The sequence below is a fragment of the Haliotis rufescens genome, unplaced genomic scaffold (genome assembly GCF_023055435.1).
Source record: "Haliotis rufescens isolate VD_foot unplaced genomic scaffold, xgHalRufe1.0.p SCAF_7, whole genome shotgun sequence".
NCBI lineage: Eukaryota > Metazoa > Mollusca > Gastropoda > Lepetellida > Haliotidae > Haliotis > Haliotis rufescens.
Window position 1 is genome coordinate 59,703,379 of NW_025964361.1, and position 14,691 is coordinate 59,718,069.

Sequence of the window (14,691 nt, forward strand, 5' to 3'; positions counted from 1 at the left end):
TGTCTTAGGGAAACAGGTAGTTTTAAAAAACAAATATACAAATGCGCGTTGTCCTCTTCGCGTTGTCCTCACTGTGCGTGCGTGTGTGTGCGCGTGCGTGCGTGTGCGTGCGTGTATTTGTATGTTTTAAATATTCAGGGCATTTTGTTTGTAAATCAGTCCTGCAAGTTATACTTGATTAAGCAGCTCCATGACTGATACATTTTGGCTTCTGTGTGTACGTGCATCACGTGCTGTTCATGCGTGACGTCAAATTTCATTGCGTTTAGATCTTGCGTTCAGATGCAACGCCTCAGTAATGTACAACACAACGAAAGCTACGTTCGAATAATTAGCTATTGTTTTTGTCGGTAGTATAACGCTGGTTAGAGTCGAGCTGAGTGATGCCCGATCTTTGCTATTTTTAACAGGGTCGGTGGGGTAGCCAAGTGGTTAAAGAGTTAGCTCATCACGCCGAAGGCCCCGGTTCGACTCTCCACATGGGTACAATGTGTAAAGACCCTTTCTGGCGTTCCCCGCCGTAATATTGCTGGTATATAGAAAACTGCGGCGTACAACCATACTCACTCACTATTTTCCACAACGGGGCAGATTGAAGTGTGCATATGATAATAAATGCGAAAACACCAATTTCATAATCATGAGAAAAATCTGCCAAATGAAGAGTCCGTTGTTTGATACAAACTTTATCATGGGCATATGTTTGTGAATCACTATCAAATAGCGATGACATCAGGTGGTGTGAAGATGAGCGTATCAGCGAACCCAAAACAACCATTATGCACCCCTGTCGTACGTAAATATTAGAATAACTGTAAAAGAATATCTGACTCGATACATAACGATAGGCACAGAGAGAACATTCTACCCGAACGTTTTGATATCCTCCGACTGATGACATTTCCTTAAACAGTAAAGGTAACGTTCTGTCATAATTCTTAAAGCTGTCCTTTTGTCATAACCTAGACCGACTGTTTCACTGCCTAGTTGTTACGACAACGCCTTCAGAAGCACAGGGTGTTCTAATGTCTCAATCTTTCAACAAACGGCAGATCCTGGCCCAGTTAATCAGATTCGCAATCTATCGCTATATATTTCTTGATAATACAAAATTTGTGATTATATATTCGAAACTCATTGCGTCGTACTCGTGGGGACCTGGACAAAAATATCCGTGGTTCGAGACATTCGGGGAATTTAGGTTTAATTTGGATACTTTGGTGTCCCGAATTAGTTCGAGACATCTAGGAATTCGACACATCCAAGTTCTCTGTAACAAGGTTCGTATTTAAATTCTATTTTTATAAGAACATCCAAGGAATGTAAACACTGTTAAAGTCAGCCCTCAAAGAAAATAGTTATCCGCAAATAATAATATGCTTCTTGCAAATTTATAACACTTAAAGGCTTTTACAAATTTCAAAATAACAATCGTGCTATTTTTTGCAACATTGAAAGCTTTCGTTTGTTTTTAACCTGAGCTTCTGACAGCCAAGCATGCATTTTGAAGTAACAATAAAAATAATGTTAGCTTACGATGCAACACGAACAAACCAGGAAGCATTATTGTTACATACCCAGTGTGTGTTCAGCCAACAGTCTGTTTAACAGATGACTAAGGTGTTAAAAAGTATTTAACGGAGGTTGGGAGGTATGTTAAGTTTAACGGGCATACTGACAACCGCTAAAGATATCCACGCTTTCAGAAACAACATAATCGTTTCGTTAAATATAAGGGAGAGTTAACACTGACGTTAATGCTTGTTAATTTTGAACAACCCCGCCCCTGTGCTACTACATTGACCAAACGGTGCAGATTGTAGCTGTGTTTTGTGCACATTTTATAGAAATTGACCAGAGTTAAAGGTTTTATTCTAGAGACAAACCAGTACCAGTAGAATCACTGGCTCTGTATCCAGCATAGTGCCAAACTCATTTCACTGTTGTAACAGAGATAATCAACCAATTACAACAAATAATGTAAAGATTGGGACCAGCAAAGTATGTTCTATCCGAATATTTGACATCTTACGGAAGCGTAGTGGGGCCACGGTGAATTTTTTTGTCTAAGAATCTCCTACGTAGGACTTAGTATTTTCTACGTAGAACTTAGTATCTCCTACGTAGGACTCGGTATGGGCTAGAATTACTATCTCCTACGTAGGACTTACTATCTCCTACGTAGGACTTAGTATGGCCTAGAGTTACTATCTCCTACGTAGGACTTACTATCTCCTACGTCCTATGTAGGAGATAGTAAGACCTACGTAGGAAATACTAAGTCCTACATAGGAGGTAATAAGTCCTCCGTAGGAGATACTTAGACAAAAATTACACCGTGGCCCTACTACGCTTCCGTAACACCGGCAGTGATCTCTGGACTTGAAATATTTATGTAAACAGTAAACGCAATAGTAGCCAATTATATCAATGCATTAACCATTCCATTATTTTCAAAAAGAAAAGAAAGTTTCCAAGGAAACAAGTTGGATATAGGTTCACTTTTGTGTAGGATTCGTTTCCAGAGAATAATGTATTCGCCAAAACTTACAACCTACAACTTTGTGGGAACTCCAGTGGTCAAACTTGGTGACTTGGCTGCTTGTGTGACAACGTACCCTAGTGAGTGAGTGAGTGACTATGGTTTTACGCCGCTTTTATAGAGGTTATCACGCGAGTGTGTTTGGGGATGGTAAATATCCTGTATCAGGAACAAAGATCGTATTTAGCAAGCCTCGGTCTGTCCACTAGAGTAACTGGCCTTTGTCAAAGGGAAGCTACTCAGACCCTTGTCTATGAGTTGTCATGGCCACGATCAGACGTTGTTGACAGTCGGCCTGTCCTATCAAAACGTTGGAAGTGCAATCAGATGTACACACAGCGACAAAACGAAACAAGGTAACAATTCAAATATATTTCGGCCAAATCCAACTATTTTAATTTGTGGAAAAGGTTTCAAGCAACAGAGGTCTACAATCACAGATGTGGCTTTTGATCCTGCTTGGTTAGGGCTAGTGCCCTCGCAAAATTGTTTCGAAATTTATATCTCCAAAGTTGCCAAAACTTATAAAATGCCTTAGCGACGTTACAGTTAGACACAGATTTTAAGTATATCAGACTGTTCTTTTGCTTATGACAGCAATTATTCCTGTAGTTTATCCAGGTTCCCGAAAGTTAATTCTGACTCGATTGCCGAATGACAAGGGCGACGCCATGTTTTTTATAAACACAAAAAGTAGTCCCTACTTGACCTTTGATATTTGCATCTCTATCCCCATATGACCCCAACGGATATCGTTTTTATCGGCTGGCTTTATCCTGCCGAGAAACCTACCCATTTTATGATAAATCAATATACCAGCAATATCACAGCGGGTGACACCAGAAATGGGCTTCACACATTGTACCCATGTCGGAAATCGAATCCGGGTCTCCGGCGTGACGAGCGAACGCCTTAACGAGTAGGCTGTCCTAGTTAATTTACAAACAACCATAACGTCCATATGGGTGGGGGATATCGATAACTATTTCTTTGGTTGTCTGTCCCTCTCATTGTCCACGTTGAGTTAATTTGATGACAATATTTTACCTGACAAACATTACCCATATTTGACTTCTTTATGTATATACGGCGACACACACACACCATTTGATATCAAAATGTTTATCCATTAACCAAAAAAAGTCAAATAGTTTACATGCAGGTCAATGAGTCTTCAAGAAGTATATGTCTTTTTGTAGCATCATTTGTAGATACAAACATCAATTCGTCTTACACTACATGGCAATGTGATGACACGTTTGTCGAGGTGTTCACCGGAAATACACGTACATGTGTCAGTAAGGCCAACCCTGCTTACCTTTCATACAAGTTTGTAAAACCTTACTGTGCATATTTGTCAAAGATAATTAAATTTTGGGCATGTTTATTATCCATGAGGAAAAATGTAGTGTGAGTATTAAATATTTGAGCATTATAACTTGTCCCACTGGGCATTTGAATTTAGTGACACGTTTGTCTGCGGCTGAACCTTGTATACGTACATGTATCAGCTGAGGCAAACCTGTACTTACCTTTTATACATGTCTGTCATAACTAGACAAATCGCTATCAGTGTTATTTATATGTCTGTCATATACGTATTTTCCTAGGATTAAATTAGTGTCATGTTAATTACCCACAGGTACAAATATCGTAGTGTGACTATAACCTACCCAGTATGAGTTGAATCCACCACCCTGACACAGCCGCAGTAAGTATCAGCCACCTCACTCCCGCCATGTTTGTGTACCAGGAAGTTTTAACACTTAAATGATTTGTGGACAAGGCTGAAAGGGGAGCTGTTTGATTTTCAATTGACGTCAATTGAACTGCGCACATTCATTTTAAACGATATTTGGAGCTTCCATTGTCAATATAGAACGAAGGGACCTTTACAATTATTACTATCATTTCACCATATTTCTTATACATGGTAAACAAAACCGTATACACTCATTTCGACAAGTGCATACGGTCTATTTACATAGGCATAGAATATAACACAAAGGTAACACCTCGAATCTATTTATAGGTGAAAATGAACACAAATAAGAGGAAAACCTTTGCAAATTTTACTGATGCAAATTCACTTGTCAATACATAACAACAGAGGGTTGGCAGGGGTGTAAAGTTTGAGAAACGAGATAAAGTGAACATAGTTGATTTAATATTCCACTTAGCAAGGAACCATTGATGCGAAAACATCGGCTGCACAACAAACATTAACACACATTCCTCCGTTGTGACACAACAACTCAAAAACAAATGTCATCAGATTGAGAGGAAAGACGACATCATTATAAATATGTGATGCCATTACAAAATTGGGCGTTTACTGATTGTTTGGAACATATTCTGCATCAAAGTTCGTTTCAATAAATTGTTTTAGACGATGCTACTATGCATGACATTTACTACACGTCACATTGACGTATTTCGTCAAGTTAACGTTATTCTCTCTATATATGTATATATGGTCCTGATAAACTTTGTTCGTGTGAATGCAATGCGTCAATGGGCCATGCAAGGTGTGCATGGTTGTCTCATGTTAGCCTGTATCGAACAATAACAAAAGATATTTTTTACTGAACCGCAAAAGAAACGTAGCCCCAAGTAACATTGCATGAAAAGTTGTCATTTAGATATTTGGGTAATTTTTGTCAAAGTTTCTAAAATTTAACATAACCTTGTCCGGACAAATGAAATTTGATGATAAAAAACAAAGCAGATGGCAATAAAACCGATCGCTCGAACGCATCACGGCAACGGCCACGGTAACCCGATGTACGTGAGTTCCGTACAAATTGAAATTCACATGCGTTCCCCCATTTCTTGCTCCACTAAGATTGGATACCATTTATTCGTTATTGAATTGTTACCACATGCCACGATTGACAAGAAAACAGCGACACCAAGCCCTAGGACGATTGCAAGCTGGACAAACCGCCGGGCGAGTAGCCAATGCGTTTCAGGTCCATGTAAGGACCATATACAGGCTCCCGCAAAGGTACCAGACCACCAACACTACAGATGTACAACCCCGTAGTGGAAGACCAAGTGTTACCACCCGACGTCAGGATCGTCAGTTTGTGTGACAGCATCTTCAAGATCGCTTTGTTACTGATGCGGAAAGTGCTCGACAGACCATGGGGACACACAATCGACACCGTGAGGACACCGTGCCTGGACGATTGACGAGAAGACACCTCCACTGTCACAGGACACACCGAGAACCCATTCCCCACGTCATCGCCGGGGCCGTCTTCAGTGGGCAACACAGCACCAGCATTGGCGCCACCAGCAGTGGAGAAGAGTCTTCTTCTCAAACGAGAGCCATGACTGTATCTCAACAGGAGATTGGGTGGTCCGATCATGATGGTGTGGGGTGGGATTGGTCTTGCACAGAGGGTCGGCCCTGTGGTCTTCGAAAACATCGGTCCAGGGAGAGGCAATGGTATCACAGCAGCACGACTTCATCCAGCAGAATGGTATCAGAGCCATGAAGTGGCCTGCCCTCAGTCCCGATTTAAATCCCATTGAGCACCTGTGGGACGAGATTCAAAAACGGCTGAATGACGTCAGACCAAGGCCGACAACTGCAGCTGAACTGCGGCAGGCGTTCCTCGGAGTGTGGGCTCAAGTGCCTATGACCTTCATCAACCGCCTCATCCATTCCATGTATCGACGTTGCTCGGCAGTCATCAATGCACGTGGCGGACACACGAGATACTGACTTGTGATGCTATTTTCTCAGAGACTGGTGTTGCGTTTCGCTTAAAGAACATTTGACACTTTAATTTCAGCCTTGATGATCAGTTTTGCCAAGCTTCATCTTTTTGATATGGTGATGTTTCTTTAGCGGTTCAGTATATCGAGGTTATATGTGTTGTTGTGATATTGCCTCTCCCATTGTGATATCCCTTACTGGTATGGTGACACGAGTGAGTGAGTGAGTTGGATTTAACGCCGCTTTGTAAAGTATTTCTGTTATACCACTGAGTGTCAAGATCAGCTTACTGTGAGAGGAAAGCCTGAAGTGCTGTTAGTGATGTAACCAATAAACACGGGTATGGTGCTGTGTAACATAATCTGGGCGAAACGCAATTCAAACCCACGATTATAGGTTTCATGTTTTGTGCATTGAAGATAACATTCACAGATTAAGCACAAAATTGCTCCGCTTGGCTACTCGACTTTATACAATTTCTGACTGTTATCCTTTGACAAATGAAGACAGACATGAAAAAACAATCCTTAACATAACGAAGTTAATCGTCCTTTCGAATGCAACGCAAACTACTTTCTGTTTACACTAGTACCAGTAGAGATATGCTGAAAGGAGCTTGCAATACTAACCATCAAAGGTCGGCCCAAGTTTGTACGTTCACGATTCACGCGGCAAAGATCATGAAATGGAGACTGAGACTTAAAATTCAATCAGGATGTCCAATGTATATTATCACAATTACTTAAAAAGTCGAAATGTGTGCCATACCCTGTAGCATCAGGGAGACCCGAGGAATGTTGGCTAGGGCGTGAGAGGGTGAGAGGGTGAGAGGGTGAGAGGGTGAGAGGGTGAGGGTTTTAAAGTACATGTGACTTGTGTTTGTGGACACAGTAACTCTATCTGCAGTAAACAGTAGAGGTGTGGCGCTTGTACTAAGAGGTGTTAATTACAATATCAAAAGAGAATTATTTGGAAAAGGATGTTATGTAATACAGTCCGTAAACCGAATCAAAGGCAAACAAAATTGGCGGACAGCTTTACTGCAGCTTATGTGTGGGGAACGTAAACATAACGATTTCGTCTTTATTATAAGCCTCTACAAGTCATGGCAGCTGGTATTTCAAAGAATCCTTTCTGTTCCTGTAAATGTATATTATAGATCGCGCTTTTACGTTTTTTCCTGAATTACACGAACGAACGAACGGTCGATCGAGCTGACTCAGTTCAAGCCAAGCAGCGAAACAGAAGACCGTTTGGGGGAATTATAGCCTGCAAATAAATCATATACTACTATTTCTATTTGGTGTGATCAGATCTTACCACAGTAAAATACACTCCTTTGAGAAATTTGAATAATTAACTTATTGATAGGTCATACCAGAGGCCCTTGTAATCTTTTGTATGTCCGATGCATGGGAGTTCCTGATGCTATAGATATGTTGACATTGTTTCAAATGTCACACGTTGAAGTACTGAGTGTCTCTGTCGTACAATAGTTACGTACAAGTGCAGAAACATTATAACTTCTAACCGAAACACAGTACGAAGAATGTTCCCCGTTGCCAAGTGACTTGCCTGGCAAGCTGTGCGGCTGTACTTGCGTCAACGCTACCTTACCTGTGCTGTCAGTTGTCAGTCTAGGGGAACCTTCATCATCCTCAGCGTCGTTCGGTTTCAGAAGACGAACAGTAACGATTTGTGAAGAGAAGCCGAAACGTTCCTGTCGAAAGGTGAAGGATAGAAAATGAAAGCCGAAAGTAGAGAATTACAGTATAAGCCTGTTGAAGAAATTGCTAGCAGAACATAATGGACGATGGCGCACGTGATGACGCGATTGAAAGTTGACGTCATACGAAGTAGAAGTATGACATAAATGGTGAGAGATTGGAGGAGGAAGTGACGTTATGGACGTAAACAAAGTGCATTATGTTTCCAATGAACCCATTTAGTGTGAAGCACTATTTGAAAAAATGAACGTTTTCCGTAACATATTTTAGACCAAATGTGCTTTCCCTCAAAACGTGTACTGTTGCATCTTCAGTTACATCACTTTAAGTGGAATAAATATATTCGGAAGTTTACAAGTCCATGGAGGATTATAGGTTAGTTAGTCCCATAATTAAATTAACAGGTTTGTATATGAAGTGACCTGGGTCGACGTAATGGAAGATTTACTCTTACTCGCTTAATGATTGACGATGTGTATGTTTCGGTTCATTTCTAATTACTATTCGCTAATTACATTCGCAACAATAATACATGGTCTTAACAAAACAATCAAATAAATCAAAACAGATACTTATGATGGAATCATTCAATATTCCTGATCGTATCAATACAGTTTTGACGTGACTTTCTAAATATATTAACATACATCTACGTGTCTCCAGAGTCAGTAGCTTAGGAAAACAAGTTTGCTCCAAGTTCATAGAGCTTGTCAATGAAAGCAAGAAACTGGTTTTCGAACCCAGCTGAATTAATTTTCCAAATGCATCATGTCCTTTATATCTAAATACGTAACAAAATGCGTTTTGAATTACATCGAAATTACAGGTATATCTATAAAACGGCAGTTACTTAATTTCCTGAAGACAATATAGCCTATATAAAGTGTGTCATCTGTTCATTTCTATTCAGATCAGATAATGTTATGCAGTAACAGAATGTAGCTTGACTAAATCCAAACTCCAATGTTAACCTTCCCATTCTGATTTGCAGACTCGCCCATTATGGACTTCAGTAGAGGCGCCTACTCATACAATCATAATCGTTATATAGGTTTCTATAATGGTCAGTAGAGACCTCACTTGGTACCGGGAATTGTTTACTTGGGGAAACCTTGAAAAGAGAAGGAAACCGTGAGCACAGAGTTTTGATTCCGTTTATTGATGGAGCGCAAGTTAGCATATATAATTACAATATAATTACAATGTTATACTGTACGAAAAGCAATAAATCAAGTAAATGTTAAAGTTATCTATGTCAAGCAATACAACATATGAGTGATATATTTTAGAATTTGAGTAAATAATTCTAGACTTACTACTGTCGCCACATGTTTTCTTACTAACATAGTTTATCCACATACGTCATATATAGAAAACATAGCGATACATTAAAACAAAAACAAATATTTGACTGTCACAGTCATAAAATGTAAATAACACTAAAGTCTCCTTGTGCAGAGAGATTACAGGCTTGGAGGCTACGGATGCAATGACCCATTACACATGATACTACACTGGGTTTACCTAGGTTTACAAAATGTGAAAGGTGGTTTGCGTGGTTTTCACAACTTAGCCTATTAACTTACTTGGTGCGTTATCATATACAATATAACCTGACAATAAAATACAACAACCCAAACACAAATAAACAAAACGAATACACAACGAATATGTTCGTAGAGCTGTAGCACCAAAGGGAGATAATAATAGACAATTTTAAAGCACCCCTAGTAACAAAGGGCGATAATTCAATATGAAGTTTACAACTTATCAACATAGCTTGCCTTGTTACGAAGGGAGATAATTAATAATATAATGACTTTTGATGAAATACGAATCCTGTAAGTACGACGAAGACTATTTTCCTGTCAGCGAAGCATGTGAAAATTGACATGTCTGATTAAAAAATGTACCATTGTTCCTTTTTATAGCATATGTTTATATAACATCATTATAATAACACATATATCAATATAATAATATATCAAGTGAATCGTTTATTACAGATATTTTTAAATGGATAGACCGTCGCTGATTGCTTTGGTCAGTTCACTTACACAAAACATACACATTGATAGTGTGACATGCGGCAAAACAGGTTTCTACGATATATATACATATATATAATCGCAATCCATATATATATACATACAAGTTAACAGATCAAGTTAATTTGTCCTGTCCCTGTATTTCAGTTCACCGACCACATACAAATGTGGTGACACCCTTATTACAACGTCTTTATGCATACACAGACAAAACTATAATTATAAGGTAAACACCAGCTATAGCTTAAATATAGAAACATATCAATACATTTACGTTGTCTTTTTGTATGAGTATAATTGTAAAACTATTTACAGTTCACAGCAGGGGACATTGGGTTACAGCAAAGTGTTTAGTTCTGATTGACCGGAAATGTTGAATCACATGATCTGTTTGAAACAAAACCACGCATGCAGGAACATATGTTGTTTAATCAAGTATCCCGTTACAATTCAGTGTTGAACTGAAACAATTAATACACATGCGTACATCGTTGAAGTTGAATAAAACATACAATGTTAAGTTTTTTTAAACCAACTTGTACAGCATATCAGCCATCTTCAGGGTTTAAAAGTTTAACATCAGTGCGATAGTTTTTTTACTTTCCTGATGTAAGCATACAGCTTTGTTCAATTTGTTCAATGCATTAAGTGCCCGCAGTTACATGTATGATTTATTAACTATATTGAAAGAGACCGCAATTGAATTTGATATGATATTATCGTCATCATGTACATAACATGTATCAAATATATGCCTTACCCTAAATTAACTTACATAATTCACATTGTAACTGTGCCATGTGGTGTCTGAGTGTGTGAGGTCGTTTGCAGGATCAATGGACACCTAACGCTACAGATATACGTAAATTAAGAATTTATTTATTACGATTGTAAACCCACAAAAATAGAAATACATCTTAGAGTTAAAGGGCACCTTTCGGGACAATAGGTACAAGTACCAATATATAATTCTATTTAAACCGTAAGTTTGTCACAAGAAAGTCACTTTAGTTTCCCGATCTCACTGTATTCACCATCCGTTCCACGTGACGTGTTGTCAAGGGTTTCGTACGTCCGTGCTTCATTAGAGTCGGACACGTCACATGACGTGAGAGCAGTGACATCAGTTCCTAAATCTGCTTTGCCAGATTTAATGGTGCAATATGTATCCGTTTTCATCTTGGCGTCATATGAGACGGCATTGAGACTGTCGTATGTCCTAGTACCTGGGCGAACGTCATCACTGGCCTGCGATCGTTCAGTTTGAGCGTTTGATATATTGGTTGGGTGCGATTCAGATGTCTTGTGTTGGCGTCTGGAACGTAAAGACATTCAAAGCTTGGTGTAAACAAGTACATGAGAGACATAGACAGATTATCCAATATGTTGTCATGTTCATGTCAGGTACGACATCTTTGGACGAGAGGACATATTACATTTTGAGTTTTTAAAATATTTATCTTTGAAATATATATTTTAATCAAAGTGACCATTTACCTATTCCTTCTCCTCCAGACAATAACACTGACGATGACACCTAATACAGCACCGGCCAAGAATGCCACTGCCACGGCAACTGCCAACTGGCTAGCGTTACATCCGGCTGCTTGTACACTCCTCACGTCGTCTGAATACACAAAAGACAAGATCACTCAATGATTACAGATATTTTTGTAATTTAAACTTAATATTTTGCAAAACTTAGAGTATATGCATTGTCATCAAGTACAACTTGGTCCTGTGTCAAAAATAGTTGACATGTTGACATTTCATTTTACAGTCTTCTTTCGACATGTGCAAACATACGTTAGTACACATGTGAGACAAATCTCGTTATATTTCGTTAAACTTCCTATCATTTGCTTTGAATAATTAAATGAAGCCACCCTCGAAAGATAAGAGATTTATGAAATTACAACAATCATATATCACAGATGAGGTGAAGTGAGATGGATTTAGGTTAAACGTCACGTTGCATTTTATTGTACTTATTGTCACGTGCATGTATGTGCGTGCTTGCGCGCATACGTGTGTGTCTTATTGTACTAGTGCGGCTATATTTAGAGTGCTAGCCCACTGAGATACCTTGTCGTTTGATTTGACGTGGGAATCGATCAAAAACAGGAACACAAATTTTAGTGTTTAACACGTGCCTACAATTCGTTTTTGATATGACTGGATGAATCGCGATTTGACAAATACTTGTTGCAGTTTCAGAAAGATTTATCGTCTTTGCCCAAATGGAAATTCAAATTTGTATTGAGATAACGGTATACAGAGAACTGAACCATATCTATAAAATAGATTTTGAAAAAGATGATCCGATATATTCTAATGAAACAGGACAGGGTGTATGAATTATTTCCCAGGCACATTGATATTTGAGACTATTTAGATAGACGATCAGATTTCTAAGAAAAAGAGATATATGTGACAGTCTACAACAAAAGAATGCTACTATTTCAAACTCGGACGGCTGTCATAACAAACCATGTTCATCACACATGATTCATTACATAGTATTGAGGACAAGGTTTCTATCTTTCCAATTGAAAACGATGTAGCGCATCGATTACATTACCTTTCACTTTCCACTGCTCTTCACGCTTCTATCCGTACCTTTGATGCTGCATTTCTTTATTTTACAGATATTCAAAACCTTTTTAACACAAAATACCTTTCTATATTACCGTCCAGCCACTGCCAACTCTTCACTCACAGCCTTAGCTTCCTGTTGACATTACATAGTTACCTGCACAGTCCGCTCCTGTCCATCCTGTCACACACCCGCAGTCACAGTGCCCTGTTGAGAAACATGAAGAGTCCCCCACACAGTGTCTGGAGGAATAGGTCTTGTCACAGTTAGCTCCGTAACGTCCAATGTCACAGACTGGAACATTATTGTGTAAACATGAAACTGCCATATGAATTGTACCCGACATGGACAATATGAATGGATTTAAGTAATAGTTCATCTCAATATATATGTCAAAGATATACTCAGAGCATATTCGTATCGTTTTTGATAGTTGTTATATCGCTGGAATATTGCCGATGCGAGTGTCAATACTCACTCATGTCGAGAAATACACGTTCGATATATATTCCTATGTTTAACTCAAACTGTTAACAACGATAATCACCTTCTCTGCAGTCGTCACCCATCCACCCTGGCTCACACCCGGAAACACATGTCCCTCGGACGGGATCACAAGGCGAGTCTCCTCCACACTTCCTGTCAGTACAAGAGTTGTTGCAGTTCTGTCCATAGCTTCCATTTGAGCATGCTGTGAAGATGTCACAATGTCACGAACACATTGGAACCCTTTTGCTAAATATTGTTATGCCTATTATCATATTCAAAATATCAGTTATATGCATTTTCGTCACATGTGGAATTTAAATAAAAAGGTTATTTTCAAAGGGAAATTTACTTGATATCAGTGTCCTTTAGAGATAGTCTTGTAACCTATACTTTTCATAAGAGGCGACTGTGAAAGGGTAGTAAGAGTTTAGTCCAGACTCGATTACAGACAAGCGAACGTCATAAAGGTGAAATGGTGCTAATACAATACAAAACCTGGTTCTAGCTTAATATGATTTGTTACAACACAAAATATGATTGGTTATAACGTTCTGCGTGATTTCGAAACGGCTCATTGTTTTGAACATGTTATAGTAGGTTTCCTTTTGTAAAGCATACATTTTGATGAATGCTGTTTTTATTGTCTTAATGCTTGTTCAAACCCCAATGGTTGGGTACATCACTATTTGCACCAAAAGTTATTTAAACGACCACATGTTATGAAGGCTAATAACACCATTGAGAGATTGTCAGTAAAACGTTAAAATGGTTATTCAGATGGTTACCTTCCCTACAATCTTCACCCATCCAACCTGTCGCACACCCGGAAACACATGTTCCTCTTATGTGATCACATGGCGAGTCCCCAGCACACTTCCTGTCTGTACACGAGTTATTGCAGTTCTGTCCATAGCTGTCACTTGAGCACCCTGCGGAGCAATCCTAATGTCATGAACAGAGTATATATATTGCTATGATTATAATATTAATGCTAATATTGTAATGATAACTACCAGTTTAAAACGTATTTAAGACCGGTCCAAAGTTAAGATTAAACAGAATAAACAGAATATGAAATGTTTTAAATGGGTATTGGTTACAATGTATGAACAATCTGTTTCTGTTTATCTCAACCTTAAGCCATGACCAGGCACCATACAGGGGTGAAATAGAGTGGAACATAGTGTTTGGTTGATTAAATTGTGTTTTAACATGTATTTATAGTAGGATCAATTAGTATCTTTGTGATTTGCATTGTAGATCACACGTGGATTTTGGACAAAATGATACATTCTTTTGAATTTCATGCTGGTACATTTGGCCAATTTATGTTAACATTTTTCTTCATACATGTCCCCGCAACCTATGCTTGTCGTATGAGGCGACCGTGGCAGGGTGATAATGCTAAGTGTTCAAATTGACAGCGGGACATAGTACCGGGTGGCGTGAGACATTGCTCCCTATATCAGTTAATGGTTTGTCTGGTACAGATTGAATTGATTAAATGCAAACGTCATATAGGTGAAATAAAACTTATGCAGCCCTCATCTTCTTGCAAATAT

The 14,691-nt window shown here is 38.8% G+C and overlaps 2 protein-coding genes across 6 annotated transcripts in view; both read right to left on the reverse strand.

Annotated features, from left to right (window-relative positions):
* LOC124147532 overlaps window positions 1–14,691 on the reverse strand; it is a 159,542-nt gene that overhangs the window by 114,376 nt on the left and 30,475 nt on the right. For 4 of the 5 annotated variants that reach the window (XR_007218934.1, XM_048387367.1, XM_048387366.1 and 1 more), the window contains exon 1: window positions 4,216–4,301. Coding sequence is in view for 4 of the 5 variants with exons in the window: in XM_048387367.1 (XP_048243324.1) it covers window positions 4,216–4,282 (67 nt within the window). In the remaining variant the exon portion in view is untranslated. Of the gene's footprint in view, window positions 1–4,215; window positions 4,302–13,914; window positions 14,059–14,691 lie in introns of those variants that run through there. The other variant, XM_048387368.1, reaches the window with a different exon arrangement.
* LOC125376054 (multiple epidermal growth factor-like domains protein 10) overlaps window positions 1–14,691 on the reverse strand; it is a 184,177-nt gene that overhangs the window by 23,182 nt on the left and 146,304 nt on the right. The gene's annotated exons all lie outside the window — the stretch shown is intronic.